General features: G+C 50.6%; 1 protein-coding gene and 1 long non-coding RNA gene across 4 annotated transcripts; one reads left to right on the top strand and one right to left on the bottom strand.

The window, feature by feature from the left end:
* Positions 1-8,489: 8,489 nt before the first annotated feature.
* LOC121135480 lies at positions 8,490-10,467 on the bottom strand. Its single transcript, XR_005872584.1, has 4 exons — positions 10,311-10,467; positions 9,876-9,976; positions 8,747-8,893; positions 8,490-8,646 (listed from the first exon to the last, which is right to left on the bottom strand). It is a non-coding gene; the product is annotated as an uncharacterized LOC121135480 (long non-coding RNA).
* On the top strand, positions 10,335-21,287 carry Mzf1 (myeloid zinc finger 1). Of its 3 annotated transcripts, none has more exons than XM_040734265.1 (6): positions 10,335-10,422; positions 12,060-12,492; positions 12,895-13,081; positions 13,431-13,501; positions 13,585-13,705; positions 19,768-21,287. In XM_040734265.1, exons 2-6 carry the CDS (start codon positions 12,100-12,102, stop codon positions 21,198-21,200), a joined length of 2,205 nt encoding a protein of 734 aa, XP_040590199.1. In that variant the 5' UTR covers positions 10,335-10,422; positions 12,060-12,099; the 3' UTR covers positions 21,201-21,287. The 3 variants fall into 3 exon arrangements, with proteins under 3 accessions (XP_040590199.1, XP_040590197.1, XP_040590198.1); XM_040734263.1 differs by lacking the exon at positions 10,335-10,422 and adding an exon at positions 10,566-10,748; XM_040734264.1 differs by lacking the exon at positions 10,335-10,422 and adding an exon at positions 10,793-11,194.
* Positions 21,288-22,533: the final 1,246 nt, after the last annotated feature.

Below are 22,533 nucleotides of genomic sequence, written 5' to 3'. Positions count from 1 at the left end.
TACAGAGAAACCCTGTCTCGAAAACCCAAAAAAAAAAAAAAAAAAAAAAAGTAAATACATAGCTGGGTGGTGGTGGCACACACTTTAATCCCAGTACTTAGGGTGACAAGTAGGTGAGTATCTATGAATTCAAGGTCAGTCTGGTCTGCATCGTGAGCTCCACATGACCATGGCTACATAGGGAGACCCTACCTACAAATAAATAAGTAAATAAATAATGTGATTTAAAAAATATCTCCATTACTATTGCTACTGACATGGCTATCCTGGTATTGTTCTACTACAGGTGAATTTTGTGTAGCAATTTTCTCTAAATCTTAACATTCCCTCAAATAACTCACCAGTCTCAGGAAGTCCCTGAAACTAGCAAGATTCACAGCACATGCCCGTGTGTGCGTGCGTGCACACACACACACACACACACACACACACGCACGCACACACACAATCTGTCCAACTTCTGTTTACAAATTATAAAGAAAGATCTCGGGATACAATTTTCTGGTTGGGATGAGTCTTTTAGTGATGCAGCTGTCTTTGAGTTGTCCATTCTCCTTAAATAGTCTCAATAAATTCACTGAGTATACACAGTGGATGACAGTGAAATCACTTCCTTTTGTTTGCTTGCTTTTTTGTTTGTTTGTTTTTGTTTTTTTTTTTTTGAGACAGGGTTTCTCTGTAGCTTTGAAGACTGTCCTGGAACTAGCTCTTGTAGACCAGGCTGGTCTTGAACTCACTGAGATCCACCTGCCTCGGCCTCCCGAGTGCTGGGATTAAAGGCGTGAGCCACCACAACCTGGCTGAAATCACTTCTTTAGTCGTCTGTCAGTACCCTATCTGGAGAGAGCAGAGGTTTGGTGAAATCTGGTGAAGTCACACAGTATCAAGACTTCTGGGTCAAATCCAAGATGACATCATATTAATCCTGCAGTAAAAGGCAGCATACAGTCAGGCAGTGGTGGCACACGTCTTTAATCCCAGCACTCGGGAGGCCGAGGAACAAAGATCTCTGTGAGCCTGAGGCCAGTCTGGTTTACAAGAGCTAGTTCTAGGACAATTAGGGCTACACAGAGAAATCCAGTCTCAAAAAGAAAAAAAAAGGCAACATATGTCAACCCTATTGCTGTTTCTGCCCTGACGTGTTTCCTTCTTCAGACACGGTAACCCTGTGTAGCGTTGATCCTTCTAAAGGTAAGGCCCAACTCCAGGACTGAGGCTTTTTGGTTGTGTATTCCACATTTCAGAGTCTTGGATTTCCTCAGGCCAGATTGCCCTTTGAAAATGACTCTCAGCCTCATCCTGTGGACTCCAGTTCCAGCCCCACAGAATCTCCAGAGCTGTGCCTCGCTGTGAAAATGCCAGCTCTTTTCCATCGATCCTTGAGTTTACACACACCACAGTCTCAGCCACCTCAAGATGCTTCTGTTCCATTGCTGTGAAGAGACACTATGACCCAGGCAACTTTAGAAGAGTTTATTGGGAGCCTCCGGTTTAGAGGGTTAATCTATCACCATCATGATGTGGAGAAGTAGGCAGGCTGGCTCGATGCTGAAGCAGTAGCTGAGGGCTTACATCCTGAGACCACCATGATGCTGAGAGAGAGCCAAGTCTTTTTTTAAAACCTCCAAACCCACCCCCAGTGACACACCTGCTCCAACAAGGCCACGCCTTCTAATCCTTCCCAATTAGATCCGCCAACTGGGGACCAAGCGGCCAATGAGCCTCAAGAGACCATTCCCATTCAAATCTCCCCATTGCCGTAACCTCGTATGGCTGAAAGAAAAAGTATCTCTCCAGTGTCTCTCGTTGTCCAAGCACAAGTCCCATTGTGGGGACGCTATCGGCAGACCCTGTCACACATCGGATTCTGATGACAGAACTGTGTGTTCTGGAGAATCCTGCTGCCCTGCACATACAGTAAAATGTGCCATTTGTCTGAAGTACTCATGCAGTCTTTCTCACACATTGAACCTCTTTCAGTCCTGATTTGAAGATAAGATTCTGGCTGGGCCAGCACTTGGGAGGCACAAGCAGGCCTATCTCTATGACTTTGAGGCCAGGAGGGTCTACATAGTAAGTCCCATGCCAGGAAGGGCTACATAGTGAGGCCCTGTCTCACAGAGAGAAACAGAGACAAAGAGTGTGTGGTGGGCTAACAGTGGTTAAGAGCATACACTGTTCTTGAAAAGGACCCAAGTTCAGTTCCTAGCACCCAGGTCAGGCCACTCCCATAACAATTTATAACCCCAGCCCTAGAGCATGTAATAACCTCTTCTGACCTCCATGGGTATTTGCACTCATACACACATGCTCTCGCTCTCTCTCTCTCTCTCTCTCTCTCTCTCTCTCTCTCTCTCTCTCTCTCTCTCTCTTTCTCTCCCTTTCTCTCAATAATTAATAATAATAATAAATCCAGGTGATGGTGGCACACAGTCTTTAATTTCAACACTCAGGCGGCAGAGGCAGGCAGATCTCTGTGAGTTCAAGGCCAGCCTGACTACAGACCAAGTTTCAGGGCACGCTCCAAAGCCACAAGCTACAGAGAAACCTTGTCTCAAAACAACGCCCCACCACCACCCCCCAAAAAAGAAAGAAACTTAGCATCTTGGAGTATAAGACAAAATAATGGACTGGAGAGATAGCTCGGAGATTAAGAGCACTGGCTGCTCTTCCAGAGGTCCTGAGTTCAATTCCCAGCAATCACATGGTGCCTCACAACCATCTGTAATGAGATCTGGTGCAGACAGAACCCTGTATACATAATAAATGAATCTTTTAAAAAAGACTTAGTAGAATGGCTTAGATCTGAGCACTGGGTGTAGGGAAAAGGGTCCAGCCAAAGACACACACTGTGAGCAGAGCCAAAGAAACACGCTTTGCCCCTGGAATCAGAGCCAGTGAAAGAAATACATCCTGGCCCTAAAACTAGAGCCAAAAGGCTAAAAAGGACCAGAGAAAGAAACACACTTTGGGCCAGGCGGTGGTGGCGCACTCCTTTAATCCCAGCACTCGGGAGGCAGAGGCAGGTGGATCTCTGTGAGTTCAAGACCAGCCTGGTCTAAGGACGAGTTCCAGGACAGCCTCCAAAGCAATACAGAGAAACCCTGTCTGGAAAACCAAAAGAACCAAAAAAAAAAAAAAAAGAAAAAGAAAGAAAGAAAGAAAAAAGAAAAGAAACACACTTTGATCCTGAAACCAGAGCCAAATCTGACCCTAACTCTATGCAGAAAACTAGCCAATCCCTGATCAAGAGATTAAAATCTGATCAATCCCCACCCTGGAAAGCTCCACCCCCCCCCAAAAAAGCCCTATATAAACCTTGTGTTCAGCTTGTGGCTGTTCATGTTACCCGGCTGTCCTCTGCCACTCTGGCAGAGGACAGCCACTCTCCTGGATTCCTCCCTCCCAATAAACCCCTTCGATGAGCTTTGGGTAAAGATTTTTTGCAAAGCAGAGACGACCCTGGGCAGAGCAAAACGAGCAGGGCTGTAACACTTCTGCAGGGGAAACCTTCCCCTGGCAGAGCAGAGTTGTTACACTCCGCTGGTAAACTGTAGCAACTTCCAGCAACTTCACCCAGGAAACCTTCTCCCGCTGGGAGCAAAACTCCTACACTGGGCAAACATCCCAAGCTGGAAGACCCTCTCCTGCTGGAGCAGAGCCAATACACTGGGGAAACCTTTCCCTGAGGCAGGGCTGTAAGTTGCTATGCTTACTGCAACCTGTGGTAGTCCTTGGCTCCCAACCTTTCCATCTGAGCTGTGTAACTCAGTATTGTGTGACTCCGGAGTGTCAGAATACGTGTCCCATCCGATCTGTTGAAATGCCTACGGTGGGAAGCAGACAGGCGTGGTGCTGGAGTACAGCTGAGAGCTTTACATCCTGATCCATAGGCGGCAGGGAGGGAGGGAGGGAGGGAGGGAGGGAGGGAGACAGACAGACAGACAGACAGACAGACAGACAGACAGACAGACAGAGACTGTGTGGGCCTGGCATGGGCTTTTGCAACCTCAAAGCCCACTCTCAGTGACACACCTCCTCCAGTAAGGCCACACCTCCTAATCCTTCTTAGACAGTTCCACCTTTTGGGGACCGAGCATTCAAATATCTAAGCCTATGGGGGTCATTCCCATACCAATCACCAGGCAGAATGAGGAGAGCAAGTGTCTAAGCCTATGGGGTCACTCCCATACCAATCACCAGGCAGAATGAGGAAAGCAAGTTGTTTCTCTAGATAAGCCAGTTTTTTTGAGACTGTAGGAGAATGGCTAGGTCTGTTGTTTTGTTTTGTTTGTTTTTCTGGCTGGGGTTTGGGGAGTGTGTGTGTGTGTGTGTGTGTGTGTGTATAACTTTCAGGAACTGAACAGACAGCTGATTTTCTGGAACTTTGAGCCCAGTTTAGAGTCTTGTGGGGGGTTTGGGAAAGGAGGGGATTCCTTTTGTATACCACTGATCCAAAATATACTTGAAAAAAAATCGGTTTACTCTGGTAAATCTTGCAGATTAAATCCTTTAATCCCAGCACTCGGGACACAAATAAAAGCAGACCTCTGTGATTTCCAGGCCAGCCTGGTCTACAGAGGGAGTTCCAGAACAGCCAGTAAGGGCTGTTTCAGAGAAATCCTGTCTCAAAAAATAAACACAAACACAACTTTCCTGGTTAGCAATACCCTTTGCTTATTGTCACACATCACTACTGGGAACATTAAGCACTGTCCACAGAGAGGCACTGACAGAAGACAGTTGTAAGTAGATGGGTAGTGTTTTCCGGCATAAGGGCATCTTGGCGCAAAGGCATCCTGGCCATCAGGGATGGAGGAATAGCACCAAGTCATGCCACAAAACCAACATCCCACAAGCTAGATCTTCGGGAGAGAAGAACAACATGACAGCTGTCTCTAAAGGGGGGCGGGAGAGAGCAGAGGGCTGGTTGGAAGGGTAGGCTTTTATGGGGTTTTTGAAACATGCTCAGAGAACTTAGTGGGAAAGCATCATAGGATTGGAAACATTGTTTGCCTGTTAAGGCTGAGTATAGGAAACACTGGCAATTAATTCTGAGTCACAGGGCCAGGGATTTCCAAGTCTATGAGTTCATGGTCAACCCAGGGGCGGGATGTTTGGCCTTTGGCTTGGGGTCAAGTCAGGGTCTTGAAAAGCCAAAAAAAAAAAAAAGCCAGGAGTTGGTTCTGCACACCTTTAATCCCAGCACTCTGGAGGCAGAGGCAGGCGGATCTCTGGGAGTTTGAGACTAGCCTGGTCTACAAGAGCTAGTTCCAGGACAGCCTCCAAAGCCACAGAGAAACCCTGTCTCCAAAAAAGAAAAAAGAAAAAAGAAAAAAAAAAAGGCATAGCATGTACATGGACATCTGAAGCAGAGTTTAAAGGAGATGAACTAATTGACTCGGTAGTGGAAATTTCTAGACCATGCTAGCTACTTTTCTGTTATCATAATAGCCATCTGAAAGGAGAAAACCTCCATTGAGAAAATGCCTCTGTAAGACTGGGCTTAAGTACGCTTCAGGGCATTTTCTTAGTGATTGATGGGGAAGGACCAGGCCACTGCTACCCACGGTCTGTCGGTCCTGGGTTCTATAAGATAGCAGGCTGAGCAAGCCACAATGTAGAGCAAACCAGAAAGCAACGCCATTCCTTTGCCTCTGCAACACTCCTACATGTAGCATCGGGTGTTACGAGACAAATTTCCTGGGGAGTTTTGTCATGTACATACACATACACAACATACACAGATGGGAAACTTGGTGAACCACGAGGTTTTGGGTTGGTTTTTTTGGGGGGGGGTTTCGAGACAGGGTTTCTCTGTGGCTTTGGAGGCTGTCCTGGAACTAGCTCTTGTACACCAGGCTGGTCTCGAACTCACAGAGATCCACCTGCCTCTGCCTCCCAAGTGAACTATGAGCTTTATTGGGATTGCTTACAGGAATATGGCTGAGGAGTTACTTACAGGAGCAGAGATTACTCAAAAGACAGCTGTATCACCAAAGCCTATTCCAGCATGGTGACAGCTCACAAAGCTGGAAACCTGGAGCACACCACACAGCCTACAAACAGTTCAACAGGTTGAAGAGTGTCCTTTCCAAGTGTCTCAGTTGGTCTAAACCTCTTCGGGCAGCTGTTTAGGTTTCTGTCTTTGCAGCACAGTTTGCCTAAGATTTTTATTTGAAGCTGGGTTTCCTTGTTCTCATCCTCTCAGCTTTTATTGTTTATTGGGAGGGGTCGTGAATCTGGTCTGTTTCAGGGACTTCCTGAAGCTATTTTGATTCTTTAACAGTCTGCCAGATAGAATCTTTCAATCTCAGAGGAAACAGTTATGCAACACCCGATTCAGACCCCCCTTTGAGTTCCTGACCGGACTTCCTTCCAGGATGAACAACATTGTAGAAGTGTAATCCAAATTAACCCTTTCCTCCCTGGCTTGTTTTTAATCATTGTGTTTCATCTCAGTAATAATCATGCTAACTAAGACTACAGCATACTGGATTCCTAGTGATGGTGAGCTTATTACTGCCTGCTTTTAGCTAGCTAAGAACTTGAAACAAACAAAAAAGTAGAGAGTAGAAAGATTTTTAAAGTGTACAGTCTTGGGGCTGAAGATATGCTTCGTGGTTAAAAAGTACTGGCGGCTCTTCCAGAGGTCCTGGATAAAGTTCCCAGCACCCACATCTGGCTGCTCACATCACCTGTAACTTCAGTTCCAAGGGATTCCATGCCTTCTTCTGACCTGTGCGGGAACTACATGTGTGGAACATATAAATGTAACAGGAACACACACACATCAATCACATTTTTTTTGTTTGTTTGTTTTTCAAGACAGGGTTTCTCTGTATTGTTTTGGAGGCTGTCCTGGAACTCACTCTGTAGAATAGACTGGCCTGGAACTCAGAGATTCGCCTGCCTCTACCTCCGAAGTGCTGGGATTAAAGGCGTGCACCACCAACGCCCAGCAAATCTTATTTTTCAAAATGCAGTCTTGACCAAAAATAGTGGCAAATGGTTTAGATCCGAGCACTAGGTGTAGGGAAAAGGGTTCAGCCAAAGAAACACACTTTGCCCCTGGAATCAGAGCCAGTGAAATAAATACACCCTGGCCCTAAAACTAGAGCCAAAAGGCTAAAAAGGACGAGAGAAAGGAACACACTTTGGCCCTGAAACCAGAGCCCAATCTGACCATAACCCTGTGCAGAAAACTAGTCAATCCCTGAGCGGGAGATTAAAATCTGACCAATCCCCACCCTGGAAGCCCTATATAAACCCTGTGTCTGTTCAGTTTGTGGCTGTTTGTGGTACCCGGCTGTCCTCTGCCACTCTGGCAGAGGGCAGCCACTCTTCTGGATTCTTCCCTCCCAATAAACCCCTTCGATGAACTTTGGGTGAAGATCTTCTTTTGCTCTGAAGCAGAGATGACACTGGGCAGAGCAAAAACGAGCAGGGCTGTAACACTTCTGCATGGGAAACCTTCCCCTGACAGAGCAGAGTTGTTACACTTGTCTCTCCACTCCTGGGGAGCGGAGCTGAACTGTAGCAACTTCAAACGGGAAACATTCTGCTGGAGCAAAACTGCTACACTGGGCAAACATCCCCAGCTGGAAGACCCTCTCCTGCTGGAGCAGAGCCAATACACTGGGGAAGCCTTTCCCTGAGGCAGGGTTGTAAGCTGTTATGCTTACTGCAACCGTGGTAGTCCTTGGCTCCCGAGATTCAGGATATCTTTCCATCTGAGCTGTGTAACACTCAGTATTCTGTGACTCCCGAATGCCAGGATACCTGTCCCATCAGATCTGTCGAAATGCCTACACTGGGGAAGCAGAGGCAGGTGGATCACTGTGAGTTCCAGAAGAGGCTAATTCACACGGAGAGTTCTGGACCAGGCTAGGCAGAGCTAAATACTGAGATTCTGGGGGAGGGGGGGCTTACCAGAAAAGGGGTGAGTTGAAAATTGTGGATACATCAGTGGTTATAAAACACATTTACATTTATCCCATTAAAGAGAGGCCAAGTGTATTGGAGAGATGGCTCTGAAAAACATCAATACCCCCCCCTTTTTTTTGAGACTCAGAAGGTTGCCTCAGTGGAAAATTCCCCAAGGTCCCTTCCCCTAGACAGGGAACAAGGTCGAATTAAAAAGAACATCTGGTCCAGAGTGCTGATGCAGGACACCGGCAGGCTGTTAAGATAAATTTAATCTTGACTTTGTGGTTTCTCCAGGGAGGATGAATTATGCCTGCGCTTCTTACAATCCAGGGTTTCTTTGTGTTCAGTTTTGGCCCTAGACTCCAGGAGGCCAGAGGATCTGGAGTTTCCTTGTGTCAGAGGCCTATGTGTCTTTTCTGTAGTCTGTCATGGCTGCTAAATCAGGGGCTGGGTGAGGGTCTGGTCCCTTTATTTAGTTTACCCTTTTCACCATAAATACTGTTAAAAAGAAAGAAAAGAAGCCAGAACTCACAGCTTTTTTTTTTTTTACATAACTCAGTTTCTTTTATCAGGAAGCGGTCTGTTGTACTGGTCATCAGGCTCTGCATTCAAAGGCCAGAGCTCCCAATGTTATAGGATTGAAGCCTTTATACATTTTTGTTTCCCATATATGCCTGCCTGCATTTTGATTGGATGCTTTAAAGTAGGCAGTAATGGCTGGAATGAAAAAAGGGGGGGGGTACAGGAGAGATAGGGTCAGTTTGCATGCCCGCAGGAGGGAGCTGACCAGCCCACATGTACAGGCATGAACACTAACCGGGCCACAATGCTGTTTTGTAGTTTTCTTCATCTTAGCCTTTGGGAGACTTTTCCTCCCTGTACCACAAGAGGGCAATGTGTGATGCCCCGAGGGTAAAGACTCCAAGATGTTGGAGATGGCAAGAACATAGCACAGGGATGTCCGCTGAGAAAAGACACAGGTGATGAGTGGAACCAGTGTAAGAGAGATGCTACCTGGGCTGCAAACAGTAAGGCCCTATGAGTAGGGATTAGCCGGGATCACTGGAGCTCAAACCAACACAGTGTGCTGGACGTGATACTACAGGACTTCTTCTTTTTCTTGTGAGGGTACAGCCTCACTCTGGGTCACTGTTTTAGTGCTGTCCCAACAACTCAGAGGTAAAGGCAAGAGGATCAGGTGTTCAAAGTCCTCAGCTATACTGAGAGGTGGAAGCCTACCTGGGCTATTTGAGACACTACCAAAAAAAACCTGGGCACATCGGCCACAGCACAAACCTTTAATCCCATCTGTGGGAAGGCAAAGGCAGGGGGATCTTTAAGTATGGGGCCATTCTGTTTACAAAGAGTTCCAGGACAGCACAGTAAGACTCGGTCTAAAATAAATACATATAAATTAAAACCATGACTCTCAAGGGCATATGTCAAAAGTTTAAGTGCCTCAAGGAAACCAGAAAGATAGCGATGGTGGCTCTGGGAAGATGCAAACAATGAATCTGAAATAAAACAAAAGGTTGGATGTAGGCACCCAGAGCTATTTAGCTACCTTCCAGGTGATGCCCTGGCAGAACTCATTTGCAACCCATCAGTTTCTTGCAAGTCAGTCTCTACTAGAACAGTGTGTGGACTTCAATCACAGATAAGAAAAAAAAAAAAGACTACTACATTTAAATAGTCAGATGTCGGGCTCAGCCATTAAAGGCTAGGCTCGCAACCAAAAATATAGTCAGGTGTCCTAAAATGAGTTTGGTAAATGATGACAAAAACTGGAGAGCTCCCAGCAATCTTCTGGACTATCGTCAAATTTTCTAAGAATTTTCTCTTAAGACGTCTCCGGCAACACCCAACTCTGTCTCTTCTTGTTGCCATCTTTCTCTGAAACCTATCAGTTACTGTATCTCTAATTTCCGCCTTTTCTCCCTGCTTACCTTTGTACTGGGGTCGGTCGCTAGAATCTCGATGTCTCGCCTTTCTGTTACTCTTTTCTCGCTACATTTTCTAACGTGCCTCAGGTCCCAATCCTCTGACCCTAATGAATGAAACCCCCCCTTTCATTCAGACCTGTATCCCTGTGTGTGTTCGCTTATTTATAGTCACTGTCTCTGCTCGCATCCTGTCTCCGCCCTCGCAATCTTCGGTTTCCCCTCCTCTTGCTCCCGACTCTAGGTGCGGGTATCACTGCTTCCCTTACTTCATGCCTTCATAACGATCTCCTTGGGTATCTGGTGTCCCCGTCCCTCTCCCCATGCCCTCACCACAGAACCGGACAAGCCTTTCCTAAACCAGATAGCCCGGGCATTACCCGGGAAACCACCAGGTTTGGTTCCCCCGGTTACCATGGAGCCCCGCTCAGTCCCACCCACCGCGCGGAGACTCTAAAGGGGGGTGCTGCGCTTGCACACGCGGGGCGCCTTGCCGACTACGACTCCCAGAAAGCATCTAGCGTGCTGAACGTTCCTCTCTGCGGTTCAGGAGGTAGGCAAGGGGGCGCTCCCTCCCGAACCGTGGTTGCCATGGAGACGAGGAGGCTGACGGCGTCCTAGTGGGAGCGGTGATTGGTGCAGAACCCTGCAAATCCCTGGGAGGCCCGCAGTGAACTGACAAAAAAAAAAAATGTGGTGGGGGGCATGCGCGGGTCTGGAAGGCGATGCTGCCGTCCGTTGCCCCCCGAGAGGATTGCGCACGTCGACGGGGCCCCGACGCCTGGATTCGAGACGGGGAGTGTGGGAAGAGACGGCCAGGAGTGCGACCTGATCGTTGCGACCAGCGACCAGCGCCATCCCCTGGGGACGGGAAGAAGGGTAGAAACGGAGGCGGGGTGGGGGAAGGGCAGGAGGGCTTGGAGCAGCGCGGGGAGTAGTCTGGGACATGTAGTCGGACCTGGAGTGCGCATGCTCAGGGGCGCGCTGCCGCCCTTCCCGGAGCACTAAAGGGAGGAGGTTGGGAGTCCCTGCACCGCGAAACCTCAGGAGGGGGACTGAGAAGGGATGGCGACTGCGGATGGGAGAGAACTCTGGGATTCCGGCTGCCCAGCTAGACCTTGAGCCCCCGCAGAGGTCCGGGCACTTTCTGCCGTGGGCCCTGTGCTGTCACGCGAGCTTGTCAATCGCCACCCCTGCCACGGCGACCGGTCACTTAGGCGTCCTACAGCGGTGTTGCTCCCGGAACCTCCCCTACTTGCTCAGTCAGTGGCTGTCCCAAGTTTCTCCCAGGGTTTCGAGTTGACTTGGCACCCCGAGGCGCAGAGGTGCGACCCACGGAAATTAAACTACCTCCAAACTGATGCCACCCCAATAACAAATTCATTACTTATAAATAAATAAAGCTGTAACAAAGTCCCAGCTGCAGAAAGTATGTAGGGAGGGGAAGCCATCCCTGTTTTCAGGTGAGGAAACTGCAGTTCACATAGGCATAGTGGAATCAGCATCTCGAACCTTCCTTGCAGACTGTTGTTGCTCTAGTGATTTGGGGCGCCTTTGAGGATCCTCAGAAGTCTCCCCCTGTCACCTCCGAACCCCAAGTTAAAAATTAGAGAGAAATGGATCCTTGCTAAATGTGATGAGTTTAGTTTCCGATGCTGGAGAGTAGTGGAAAGGTGTTGCCTGAGGGAAGCTGAGATGCGGGATCGGGTAGCTAGCTGTCCCTTTGAGGCCACACTGGGAGGGGAATGCTGGGACTTGAGAGAAGACCAAGTCCGGGACTGGCTAGAAAGCATTAATAGGCTGGTATTGGGTAGTCGGGGAGGAGGCAGCCGTGGTACTGATGCCCGGATGTAAGTAGAGCCGCAGCTGCTGGCATGAGGCTGCTGCTATAGAAAAGAATGATTTAGGGGAGAGAAATAAAAAGAATAGCATTGGGGGAGGGGCATGAAAACAGTAGGGGCTCGGGAAAATCCTAAACAGTAGCCTGTACTTAGAGCAGACATTGCTTAAGATCCTCAGAGCAAGTGGCCCTGCTGGAGTTCCTACGGGTCTCTAGGGTGTGGCTGGCCTGTCGGTGCCTGTTCCCTCACAGTGTCCTCCGCATGGAGAAGGTCTCAGGATCAAACAACACAGCATACAGTAGGCACTCAGTAAACATTCCGCAGCCGCCTCACAGTATTCGTTCCCTAGGGACAGACAGCGGCCTCAGAGACCTGATCTGGTACTCCTGATGAGACCCACAGTGCTGGGCTCCCCAGGCCGTGCACCCCGAGAAAATGAGACCGTTGTGGTGAAGCTGGAGGACTCTGAGGAGGAGAGAGAAGGCACTCCGTGGGACCCGGGCCCTGAGGCTGCACGTCTACGCTTCCGCTGTTTCCGATACGAGGAGGCACTTGGTCCTCAGGAAGCCCTGGCCCAGCTCCGAGAGCTGTGTCACCAGTGGCTACGCCCAGAGGTACACTCCAAGGAACAGATGCTGGATCTCTTGGTGCTGGAACAGTTTCTAGGTGCGCTGCCTCCTGAAATCCAGGCCCGTGTGCAAGGGCGGTGGCCAGGCAGCCCTGAGGAGGCTGCTGCCTTGGTTGACAGGCTTCGATGGGATCTGGATGGACCTCGGAAATGGGTGAGTCAATAGCTTGAGTGGAAGATAAGGGCTGCAGCATTGGTGAAGCTTTGCCTCACTCCGGGAGTCCTGTGCCCAGCCAGACATGCTCCTTGGTCATACGGAAGTGTCCACCAACAACGGGGATCTTTGTGTGGCTGCTCAGGACGGGGCCCATTCCTGCATTACCTGTCACCCCTCAAGCTGGATGAGACTCAAAGGGTACCAGGCAGTCCTGTGCCAGCAAACAATCCTTTTGCTTTCCGCTCAGCATCAAGGGAAGGGAAGGAGGGGGAGGTTTAGGACTTTGGAGGGCCTAGTCTGTATGTAATGACCAGGAAGTCTTGCAGTGGAGTGGGTGCCCATGGGCCACGGGGTTGTACCCAGCCCCTCTCTCTCTTATTATCCCATGCATCTTCCTAGGTCACAGTCCAGGTACAGGGAAAGGAGGTTCTATCAGAAAAGATGGAACCCTCCAGATTCCAGCCTGTACCTCACATCAAGCTTCAGACTCCAGAGCCTGGGGCTGCAACTCCCCCTGGGGCTATGCAGGACTTGCCGCCAGTGGAGCTTCCAATGAAAGAGGAGACAGAGGTGTTGGAGAGTCCAGGTGAGAGCATGTGGAGAGTGGGCAGAGCCGACAGGAGCCCAGCCAGCACAGACACTGTCTCTGACTATCACAGCCCCGTTTCCACAGCTTTCCCCAAGCATCGTGGTGGGACAGGCTGCCTCGGGACCCACAGAGGGGCAGAGGCACAAGCCAATGCTTGTCTCATCTGTTTGCCTTCCAGAAAACCTTACTTGACCCCATTCCCAAATGGGCCCTCAGATGTCCTGCCTTGTCCTTCCCAGCCTTGAGTCCACGTCCCTGTCTCCCTCGGGTCTGGAACCCAGCACCTAGCACTGCTAGGGAGGGTAGGAACTTTCTTGAGCTGCCTGACCCCGCTCTTTCTCCCCAGAGCTTCTGGAGTCTGGGCCTCTTCCTGCTGCCCAAGAGGCTGCAGCTGCTCTCCTACCTAAGGAGGCCCAGGTGAGCCCTACACAGGATGGGAGCCACCCTTTGCCCTAAAAGCCCAGGCAGGCACAGTCCGACAGTGACCACTGTGGTTTCAGGACCATGCGACGGCACTGGACCAGACCTCTCCTCACAGCGAGACTGAGCCTGATGTGCCCCCGTGGAGTGAGGACCCCGTGACCCTGTGGCATGAGGAAGTAGGGGGCATCTTCTCACCAGGTTAGTGACGTAGACCCTGTGGGACTGAGCCCTCCTCACGATCTACACCCATGAATCCTTCTGTGCCTGCTCAAGACAGCCCTAACACCGCAGCACCTGCCTTAGCATTCTCTGCCACTGACCCCATGGCTCCTCCTGACTTTGCCCTGCATCATAATAACCTTGCTGAAAACAAGACCTCATGTTCCCCATACCCACATCCTGTTCCCAGTCATGGCATTCTGCGTGGCCACCAGACTCTGATCCGCACCATGCAGGTTGGACACCAGAGCAGGGAAGTTTGGGAGCTGTGGAGGAAAGCTTAGTAGCAGACAAGGCGAGAGTAGTTCTGATACGGCATAGCCAACTGCCGAGGATGGATCAGGACCCTGCCCAGGCTCCTCTTTCTTGATGTACTTCCCTATGCGAGTGCGCCATCCTCTGAATTCTGGTATGGGAGGTAAAGGTGTGAGAGGTTACAGATCTGAGACACAGTTGTCTGGCCCTTGTCAGATACTGGGGATGGAGCTCAGGGACGAGGCTTGCTAGACAAGCACGCTGTCACAGAGCTATACCCCCAGCTTCTCACTGATGGACGATGGACAAGAACGCTCCTACTGAGCCTTGCCTTCAACCTCTCACTGGTGGAACCAGTTTGTTCCAACCCTGGGCCACGCCTTAGCTCCTCCTAGGTAGGAGTTTTACCACTGAGCTATACCTCCGGTCCCAGAACTGTTCTGCTGGACTCATTCCCAGGCTGCTTCTGCTTTTTGAATTCCTGCTGTTGATGAGTCCTCTCTCTCCCTGAAATTCACATACCTCACTGATAGGAAATTGCTCTGAAATGTGTTCTTTGGAGAATGGTGTGTTGACGGTGTAGATGAAGGTTCTTGGCCTCTGGGATGCCCTTCGGCGTTCCCACTCCAGCTTTCCACCCCCTTTGTGGGATGTGTGTGTGTGTATGTTTGACAAGCGTGTGTCACAGCACACGTGTAGACTTCAGACAACAACTTGCAGGAGTCCGTTGTCTCTGTGTGTCATGAGGATCCTGGGGCTCAAACTCAGGTCCTCGGGGCTCGGCAGCACACTGAGGCACAAAGGACTTACAGCATAAGCCCCAGGTGCCTCAGCATTCACCTGGCCTGAGCAGGCCTGCTTGCGCTGCGCAGGGACCCCTTTGTCTTGCTTGGACCTGGTCCTCTCTTCATCCGCAGCCCAGGCTCTCGGCTCTCTTGCAGGCACACTGGTACCAATGCTTCCAGCCCCTTGGCTGCTTCCTCCTTGGGCCGCTCTTGCTGCAGACAACCACACGTTTTCCTTTCAAGTCTCAATCCATCTCCGTCTCCATGACTCCGGCCGTGTTCCTAGGCTTGCCTCATCCTCCCGCTGTGCCTTTTGTGGAGGCCAGAGTTATTGGGTAGAGGGTCCCGTTTTTGCTTTAAGACAGGGTCTGCTGTATCCCAGGCTGGCCTGGAACTCGGTAGAGAGCTGAGGTGGACCTTGAACAGCTGACCCTACCGCCTCTACTTCCCAAATGCTGGAATTCTAGGTGTAAGATACCTCTCCTGGTATCGGCAGTGTTGTGGATAAAACCAAGGGTTCCGTGCATGCCGCAAGAATTTTACCAGCTGACACATATCCCAGCCCTGTTGGTGATTTGGTGGTGGCAGCGGTAGTGGCAGTGCTGTGTGTGTGTGCTTGCGCGTGTGCGCATGTGTGTGCGTGTGTGCGCTCATGTGCACATTTGTGTTGGTGCATACACTCATGCACATGCTAATCATGCAATCTTCTACTAAAGCTGTACTCCCAGAGATCTTTTTAGTGCCTCATTGTGACGCTGTTGTAAATGTTAACACCATGCGAGGGACAGCGTTAACAGGCTGGTGACATGCAGCTACCGATGAGTTCACTAAAGACACAAGGCAGAGGTAGATTGCTGCATGGTGGCTCCTCAGCAGACAAGACAGTAAAGAGAGCCTGACTCCACAGAGCTATTCAACGAGGCCACCTTGAGTAGCAGTGGGTCTCCATGCCAACACTCAAGCTGCATCTCAGTGTCCTGGGACCCTGAAGCAACTGCATTTGGGGTGTGTCCTGGTTACCACAGTCTAGCCTTGAGACAGTAATGGTTTGTCATATCCTGGGTCAGAAATGGCATAGCAGAGCACCCATTCCAAACAGGCAGCTACAGTTTGCAGCTAGGGCGGTTAATAGTCCTGCTCAGATGTGGAAGCTTCCTCGTCCAGAACCCACCTCGCCATGGAGCAAAAGCAGGCTTGTTTCACGAGGTTAGAGCAGCTCAGAACCTCATCCGTAGTTAATACATTCCCGGAATGAAAACCCCAAAAGGTGTACAAAGAGTACGCAGTGGAGTGCCCCATCTGTGCCCAGCAGTCAACATGACATGTTCTCTGTGCCTTCCAGAAAGAACCTATATGCAAAGCAGACACAACATAGCCATGCACTACGTAACATTGTGTTGGTCAACCCAGATCACAAATAACAATTTTCTTACGGTATTTGCCAGAGCTGGATATGGTTTTCTACACCTAGCACTGGGAAGGTGGAGGAAGGAGGGAGGCAGAAACTGGAGGATTGCCGTGTCTTCAAGGCCAGCGTGGACTACAGTGTGACATCCTGTCTCAAAACGTTGGGGATGGCTGTGTGGTGGTCCATGCATGCCTTTAATCCTAGCACTCGGGAGACAGAGGCAGGCCAGTCTCTGTGAGTTCAAGGCCAGCCTGGTCTACAGAGATAGTGTCAGGACATCCAGAAACCCTGTCTCAAAAGAAAAAGAAAAAAGCTGGGGTTAGTAAGATGGCTCAAGCAGAAAGAGTACTTGCTAAGCCTGGCAACCTGAACTCAATCTCTGGGACCCACATGGTGGAGAGAGAATCATTCCCACAGGTTGTCTTCTGACCTCCACATAAGCAGGATGGCTTCCACGTGGCCATATAAACACACACACCAAAAACATACATACATACATATATATATATATGCATGCCAAAAAACCATTTGACAACACTGTTCTCAAAAGTTTTTGCTTTAGTTAAGTCACACATACCCAGCCAGGTGCCTTTTAGAAACACAAGTAGAATCAGTCTAGGATACAGAGTGAAACACTGTTTCAAAAGCACAAAGCTCTGGGCAGTGGTCGATACACCTATAATCCCAGCACTTGGGAGGCAGAGGCAGGCGGATCTCTGTGAGTTCGAGACCAGCCTGGTCTACAGAGTGAGTTCCAGGACAGCCTCCAAAACAATACAGAGAAACCCTGTCTCAGAAAAAAAAAACAAAAACAAACAAAAAAACACAAAGCCAACCAGGAGTGGTAGCACCAGCCCATAATCTCAGCACCATGGAGGCAAAGGCAAGCAGATTTCTGTGAATTTAAAGCCAGCTTGGTCTACATGGCAAGTTTCAGACCAGCCAGAGCTACATAGTGAGGCCCATTTTGTTTTCTTTTAACGAGAAATAAAAAAGTGAAAAGATGAAAAGGTTTTAAATTTTTTTAATGAATAAGCCAGGTATAGCAACACATACCCTTAGTACCAGTACTCAGGAGGTAGAAGCAGGCATATCTCTGTGAGTTTGAGGCCAGCCTGCTCTGCATAGTGAGTTCCAAGACAGCTAGGGCTACATAGTGACTCTGTCTCGAAAGAGTAAATAAATAAATAGAAAATGAACCAACCTTGCTTGGTGAGATGGTTCACCAGGAACCCCATGGTAAAAGGAAAAGACCAAATTCTACAGGTTGTTTTCTGACCTCCACATATTACTATGGCATAAACACACACGGACACCAATCAATTGGTTTAAATATGTATCTTAAAAAGCCTTGAGGTGCCAGGCAGTGGTGGCACACGCCTTTAATCCTCCCAGCACCAGGGAGGCAGAGGCAGGCAGATCTCTGTGAGTTTGAGACCAGCCTGGTCTATAAGAGTGAGGTCCAGGACAGCATCCAAAGCTACAGAGAAACCCTGTCTCAGAAAAAACAAAAACAGTAACAACAACATAAAAAGCCTTGAGGCTAGAGAGTGAGGTCAGTGGTTGAGAGTGTTTACTGCTTTTCAAATTCACACGGGGAAAGTCCTGGAACTCTAGTTTCAGGGGATCTGATGCCCTCTGACCTCCTAGAACACTTGCATACGCATGGTGTACATAAATTCATGCAGTCATGCATACATGCACACAATGTTTACAAAGAAAAAAGATATTCCTGGATACCCAAATGACTTTATTCCCCGTTTTCATGCCATGTGCTTGGCAAGCAGCAGGGGGTGTGGCCACAGGTCTTCAGACAGCCCCGTAAATAACTAGCTCACTGTGGTCACTCATTTGTCCACAGTACTTTGGAGTGGTTCCCATTAACTACTGGAAAGTCCTGTTCATAGGTCATCAACACCAGGAGGAGCACAACTACTAAACAGAAATACCTAAAAGTATAATTCCTAGAACAGTGTGGAACACTGTCGTTTGGTTTTGCATGGGTTGTTTTGGTTTTTGTGCCAGCTGGCCTTGAACCTGACTACAGCAGAGGACAACCTTGACCTCCTACCTCCAATCCCCAATTCTGGGATTGGAAGTACCACCACACACTGTTTTGATTAAACTGCCCAACCCAACCTGTGTTGTACCAGCAATGTATAAGAACATTTAATATGGAAACAGAGCCAGAGAGGTGGCTGGGCAGTTAAGAGTGTACTGGCAGCCGGGCGGTGGTGGTGCATGCCTTTAATCCCAGCACTCGGGAGGCAGAGGCAGGCGGATCTCTGTGAGTTCGAGGCCGGACTGGACCGACAGCCTCCAAAAAAATACAGAGGAAACCCTGTCTCGTAAAACCAAAAAAAAAAAAAAAAAAAAAAAAAAAAGGTGTACTGGCTTCTCTTGAAGTTCCCAGCACCCATGTGTCAGCTTACAACCATCAGCAACTCCAGTCCCAGGAAATCCAGCCCCTCCCCCACTATGGCCTCCACAGGAACTGCAGCCACGTGGTCTCACCTGGTATACAGACAGACACTGAGCCAAAAACACCTATTCACGAAAAAACACATTGAAAAGAGGAAAAAGGATGTGGAAACAGACTGGGGGGTGTAGTTCAATGGTAGAACACTGGCCTGGCACGTGAGAACTCCCGTGTTCAAATCCCATTGCTGGAAAAATAAATAAATGCTGAGGATAGGAAACAATGTGTCAATTCAGCCCCACGGTGAGCTTTTGTAAGCAGGGAGTAGCATGTTCCCTGGAGGTTAAACAATTAGTTACATTATTTCTTGCTTGCATCCTCCCACTGTGTGGCTGTCAGGTCACTGTGGATTGACGGTAACTTCTGTAGTAAAAGAATTAGCCGTTGGTCTCTGGAGAGCTGTTAGCTTGGCTTTTGCTTCTTGTTTCCCTTGGTGCATTCTAATTTATCTTACTTCTCTTTAGTGCCTCGTGGGGTTTCTGTCACCCACTTTGTCTCCGGCCTCATTTACCTTGGTGGACCCCTCATCCCTCGCTTAGCCTCTTGCCCTGGAAGCCCACTCTAGTCCGCTGTGCCTCAGGCTCGCACCTTGGAAGGCTCACTCTGTAGCAGGGACATGCTTCTTTTTACTTAGACAGCTTCCGTGTTGATCACATGGGGCCTTGTGTTCATCTCACCCCCAACCCCAAGCCTACATGGAGTCCCCTTTCCTCTGACAAGCCTGGGTCAAGTGTGGCAAGTCCAAACCCAAGACAAAAGAACTGCATTCCTACCCACCCCCACGGCTTCCTGTTGATGTCATCTTTCATCTCTATTGAATCTACACCCTTCTCTGCATCTTCCCAGACCCTCACTGCCCACCTAAACTGGGCCCCACTATCATCCCAGAATCCTTTCGCTAAGAGGTGTTATTTTCCCCCCAACGACTAAGTCAAATCAGGAAAGCCCTTATACACACCTCTCTCAGGATTCTACCCACCCCAGGGAAACCTGTTCAGATACAACTTTCATAAGCCTCACCCTCCAGTTCCAGGCCCGTAGTTCAGACTCCCAGAGTTCGGTGGGTTAGGGCAGAAAACCAGAGTCTCATGAAGGAATGGGTCCCCTTGTACAGGGTTGGCGCTGCAGATGGACATCATCACCGCAGAGCCGGATACGGTGAGCCCTCGTCTCCATGTTCCCTGGGATCCCGACATGGCTAGCCTCTCTGGACAGATGCAATCACCCTCCCGAGAAAGTGGCTTCGCCCATGCCCTCCTACTCCCCAGCGACCCAGGAGGTGAACAGGACCCTGCCTGCAAGGATCCCTGCCCCAGTGTGAGTCCAGCACTGGTGGCCACTCGCTGGCATGCCCCAAAGGGCAGGAGCCGGGGCCGCCCTAGTACCGGGACCGGATCGATGCGAGGCGGCCGCTGCGACGTGTGTGGCAAGGTGTTCAGCCAGCGAAGCAATCTGCTGCGGCACCACAAGATCCACACCGGCGAGCGACCGTTCGTGTGTGGCGAGTGCGGCCGCAGCTTCAGTCGCAGCTCTCACCTGCTGCGCCACCAGCTCACGCATACGGAGGAACGGCCCTTCGTGTGCCTCGACTGCGGCCAGGGCTTCGTGCGCAGCGCGCGCCTGGAGGAGCACCGGCGGGTGCACACGGGGGAGCAGCCATTCCGCTGTGCGGAGTGTGGCCAGAGCTTTCGGCAGCGCTCCAACCTCCTGCAGCACCAGCGCATCCACGGGGACCCGCCCGGCCCGTCCCCGCCCGCCCCGGTCCACCCGGGAGTCCCCGAGCCCCCGGGCCCCTTCCCGTGCAGCGAATGCTGTGAGAGCTTCCCACGACGCGCCGTGCTGCTGGAGCACCAGGCGGTGCACACCGGGGACAAGTGCTTCGGGTGCGTGGAGTGCGGCGAGCGCTTCGGCCGCCGCTCGGTGCTGCTGCAGCACCGACGCGTGCACAGCGGCGAGCGGCCCTACGCCTGTGCTGAGTGCGGCCAGAGCTTCCGGCAGCGCTCCAACCTCACCCAGCACCGGCGCATCCACACCGGCGAGCGGCCCTTCGCCTGCGCCGAGTGCGGCAAAGCCTTCCGCCAGCGGCCCACGCTCACGCAGCACCTGCGTGTGCACACCGGCGAGAAGCCCTTCGCCTGCCCCGAGTGCGGCCAGCGCTTCAGCCAGCGGCTCAAGCTCACGCGCCACCAGAGGACCCACACCGGCGAGAAACCCTACCACTGCGGTGAGTGCGGCCTCGGCTTCACGCAGGTGGCCCGGCTCACCGAGCACCGGCGCATCCACACCGGCGAGCGGCCCTTTGCTTGCCCCGACTGCGGCCAGAGCTTCCGGCAGCATGCCAACCTCACCCAGCACCGGCGCATCCACACCGGCGAGCGGCCCTACGCCTGCCCAGAGTGTGGCAAAGCCTTCCGCCAGCGGCCCACACTCACGCAGCACCTGCGCACCCATCGGCGCGAGAAGCCCTTCGCCTGCCAGGACTGCGGTCGCCGCTTCCACCAGAGCACTAAGCTCATTCAGCACCAGCGCGTGCACAGCACTGAATAGGTCAAAGGTGGTTGTGAGGCTGCCATCGCCCAAAGGGCCCGCCTGGGGCCTGGTCTTCCATAGGTGCTCAATAAATGGTAGATGATGCCTCTCTGCCTGCACTGTTCCTCTACCCGCCTTATGGCTGTTTCGATGTGGGCATTATCATCTGCACATACAGCCTCCTGGGAAGGCATGCACCCGCTTCTGAAGTACGGCTGCCTACCACAGCTGGCTCTCTTATGGAAAACACACTGTACCATACTTACGGTTTATACAGTAGGTATAAGTCTCAGGTGAGGCAAAGTAGCCATACTCACAAAAAAGAGAGGGTGCGCTGCATCTGCCCTGGTAATTATTCAGGGTCTAGTCCAAAGAGATCAGAGTGGTGGTGGCCCATCCCTTTAATCCCAACACTAGAGGCAAAAGCAATCGGATCTCTGTGAGTTCAAGGCCAGGCAGCCAGAGCGGTTACACAGAGAAACCCTGTCTCGAAAAACCAAAGGGGCGGGGGTCCACCTATTACACGCAAAAGGGTAGCCTAGCTGGGTGTGGTGGTACACAGTTGAAATCCAGCACTTGGGAGGCTGACAAAGTAGGACTGCAGAGTTTTAGTCTAGCCTGGGCTACACCATAAGCTGCTATCTCAAAAGCACACGCTGAGTGTGGTGTCACACAGCTGTAATCCTAGCAGTTGAGAGGCAGAGGCAAGGGCATTGCCGTAAGTCTAACAGGTAGGTCTACATAACAAGTTTGAGGATGCCCAAAATTACAGAGTGAGAACCTGTCCACCACCACCCCAAAAGCTACAATACAAATGTGGTCGTGTGATGGCACAGACTTGTAAAAATCCCAGCTACTCAGGACTTGAGGTGAACTTCTAGCTAGTTCAAGGCCTGCTTGGCCTACAGAGACCTGTCTCAAAAAAAGAAAAGGAAAAGAAAAAAGGCTCAGTGGTAAAGCCACTTGTCATCGAGCCTGATGACCTGAGCTTGATCCCCGGAACCCACATGTTAGAAGACAACCAACTCCTGAAAGTTGTCCCCTGACCTGCACAACCTCTATGTGTGTAATTGTGTTTTCTGTGTTATGTGTACGCACACAAGCAAATAAATAAATAAATAAATGGGGGGAGCCTTTAAAAGGGGGTCATGGCTAGGAATGTAGGTTATTGACAGGCTGTTTGCTTAGCACTCACCGGGCCCTGGAATCAATGCCCTGTGCTTTAAGGATTGTTTTTTATGAGTTGGAGAGAAAAACAAACCAGGAAAGTTTAAATCTTGGACCGAGAGGAGAGATGGGGAGGGAAGAGAGAACCATGCTGTTTGAGTCAGGGTCCCAGGCAGGTTCAGCT

Source organism: Mesocricetus auratus, unplaced genomic scaffold (genome assembly GCF_017639785.1).
Source record: "Mesocricetus auratus isolate SY011 unplaced genomic scaffold, BCM_Maur_2.0 Super-Scaffold_100038, whole genome shotgun sequence".
NCBI classification, from domain to species: Eukaryota; Metazoa; Chordata; class Mammalia; order Rodentia; family Cricetidae; genus Mesocricetus; species Mesocricetus auratus.
The sequence above is the reverse complement of the archived record's forward strand: the minus strand, read 5'-3'. Positions and strand labels throughout refer to the sequence as shown.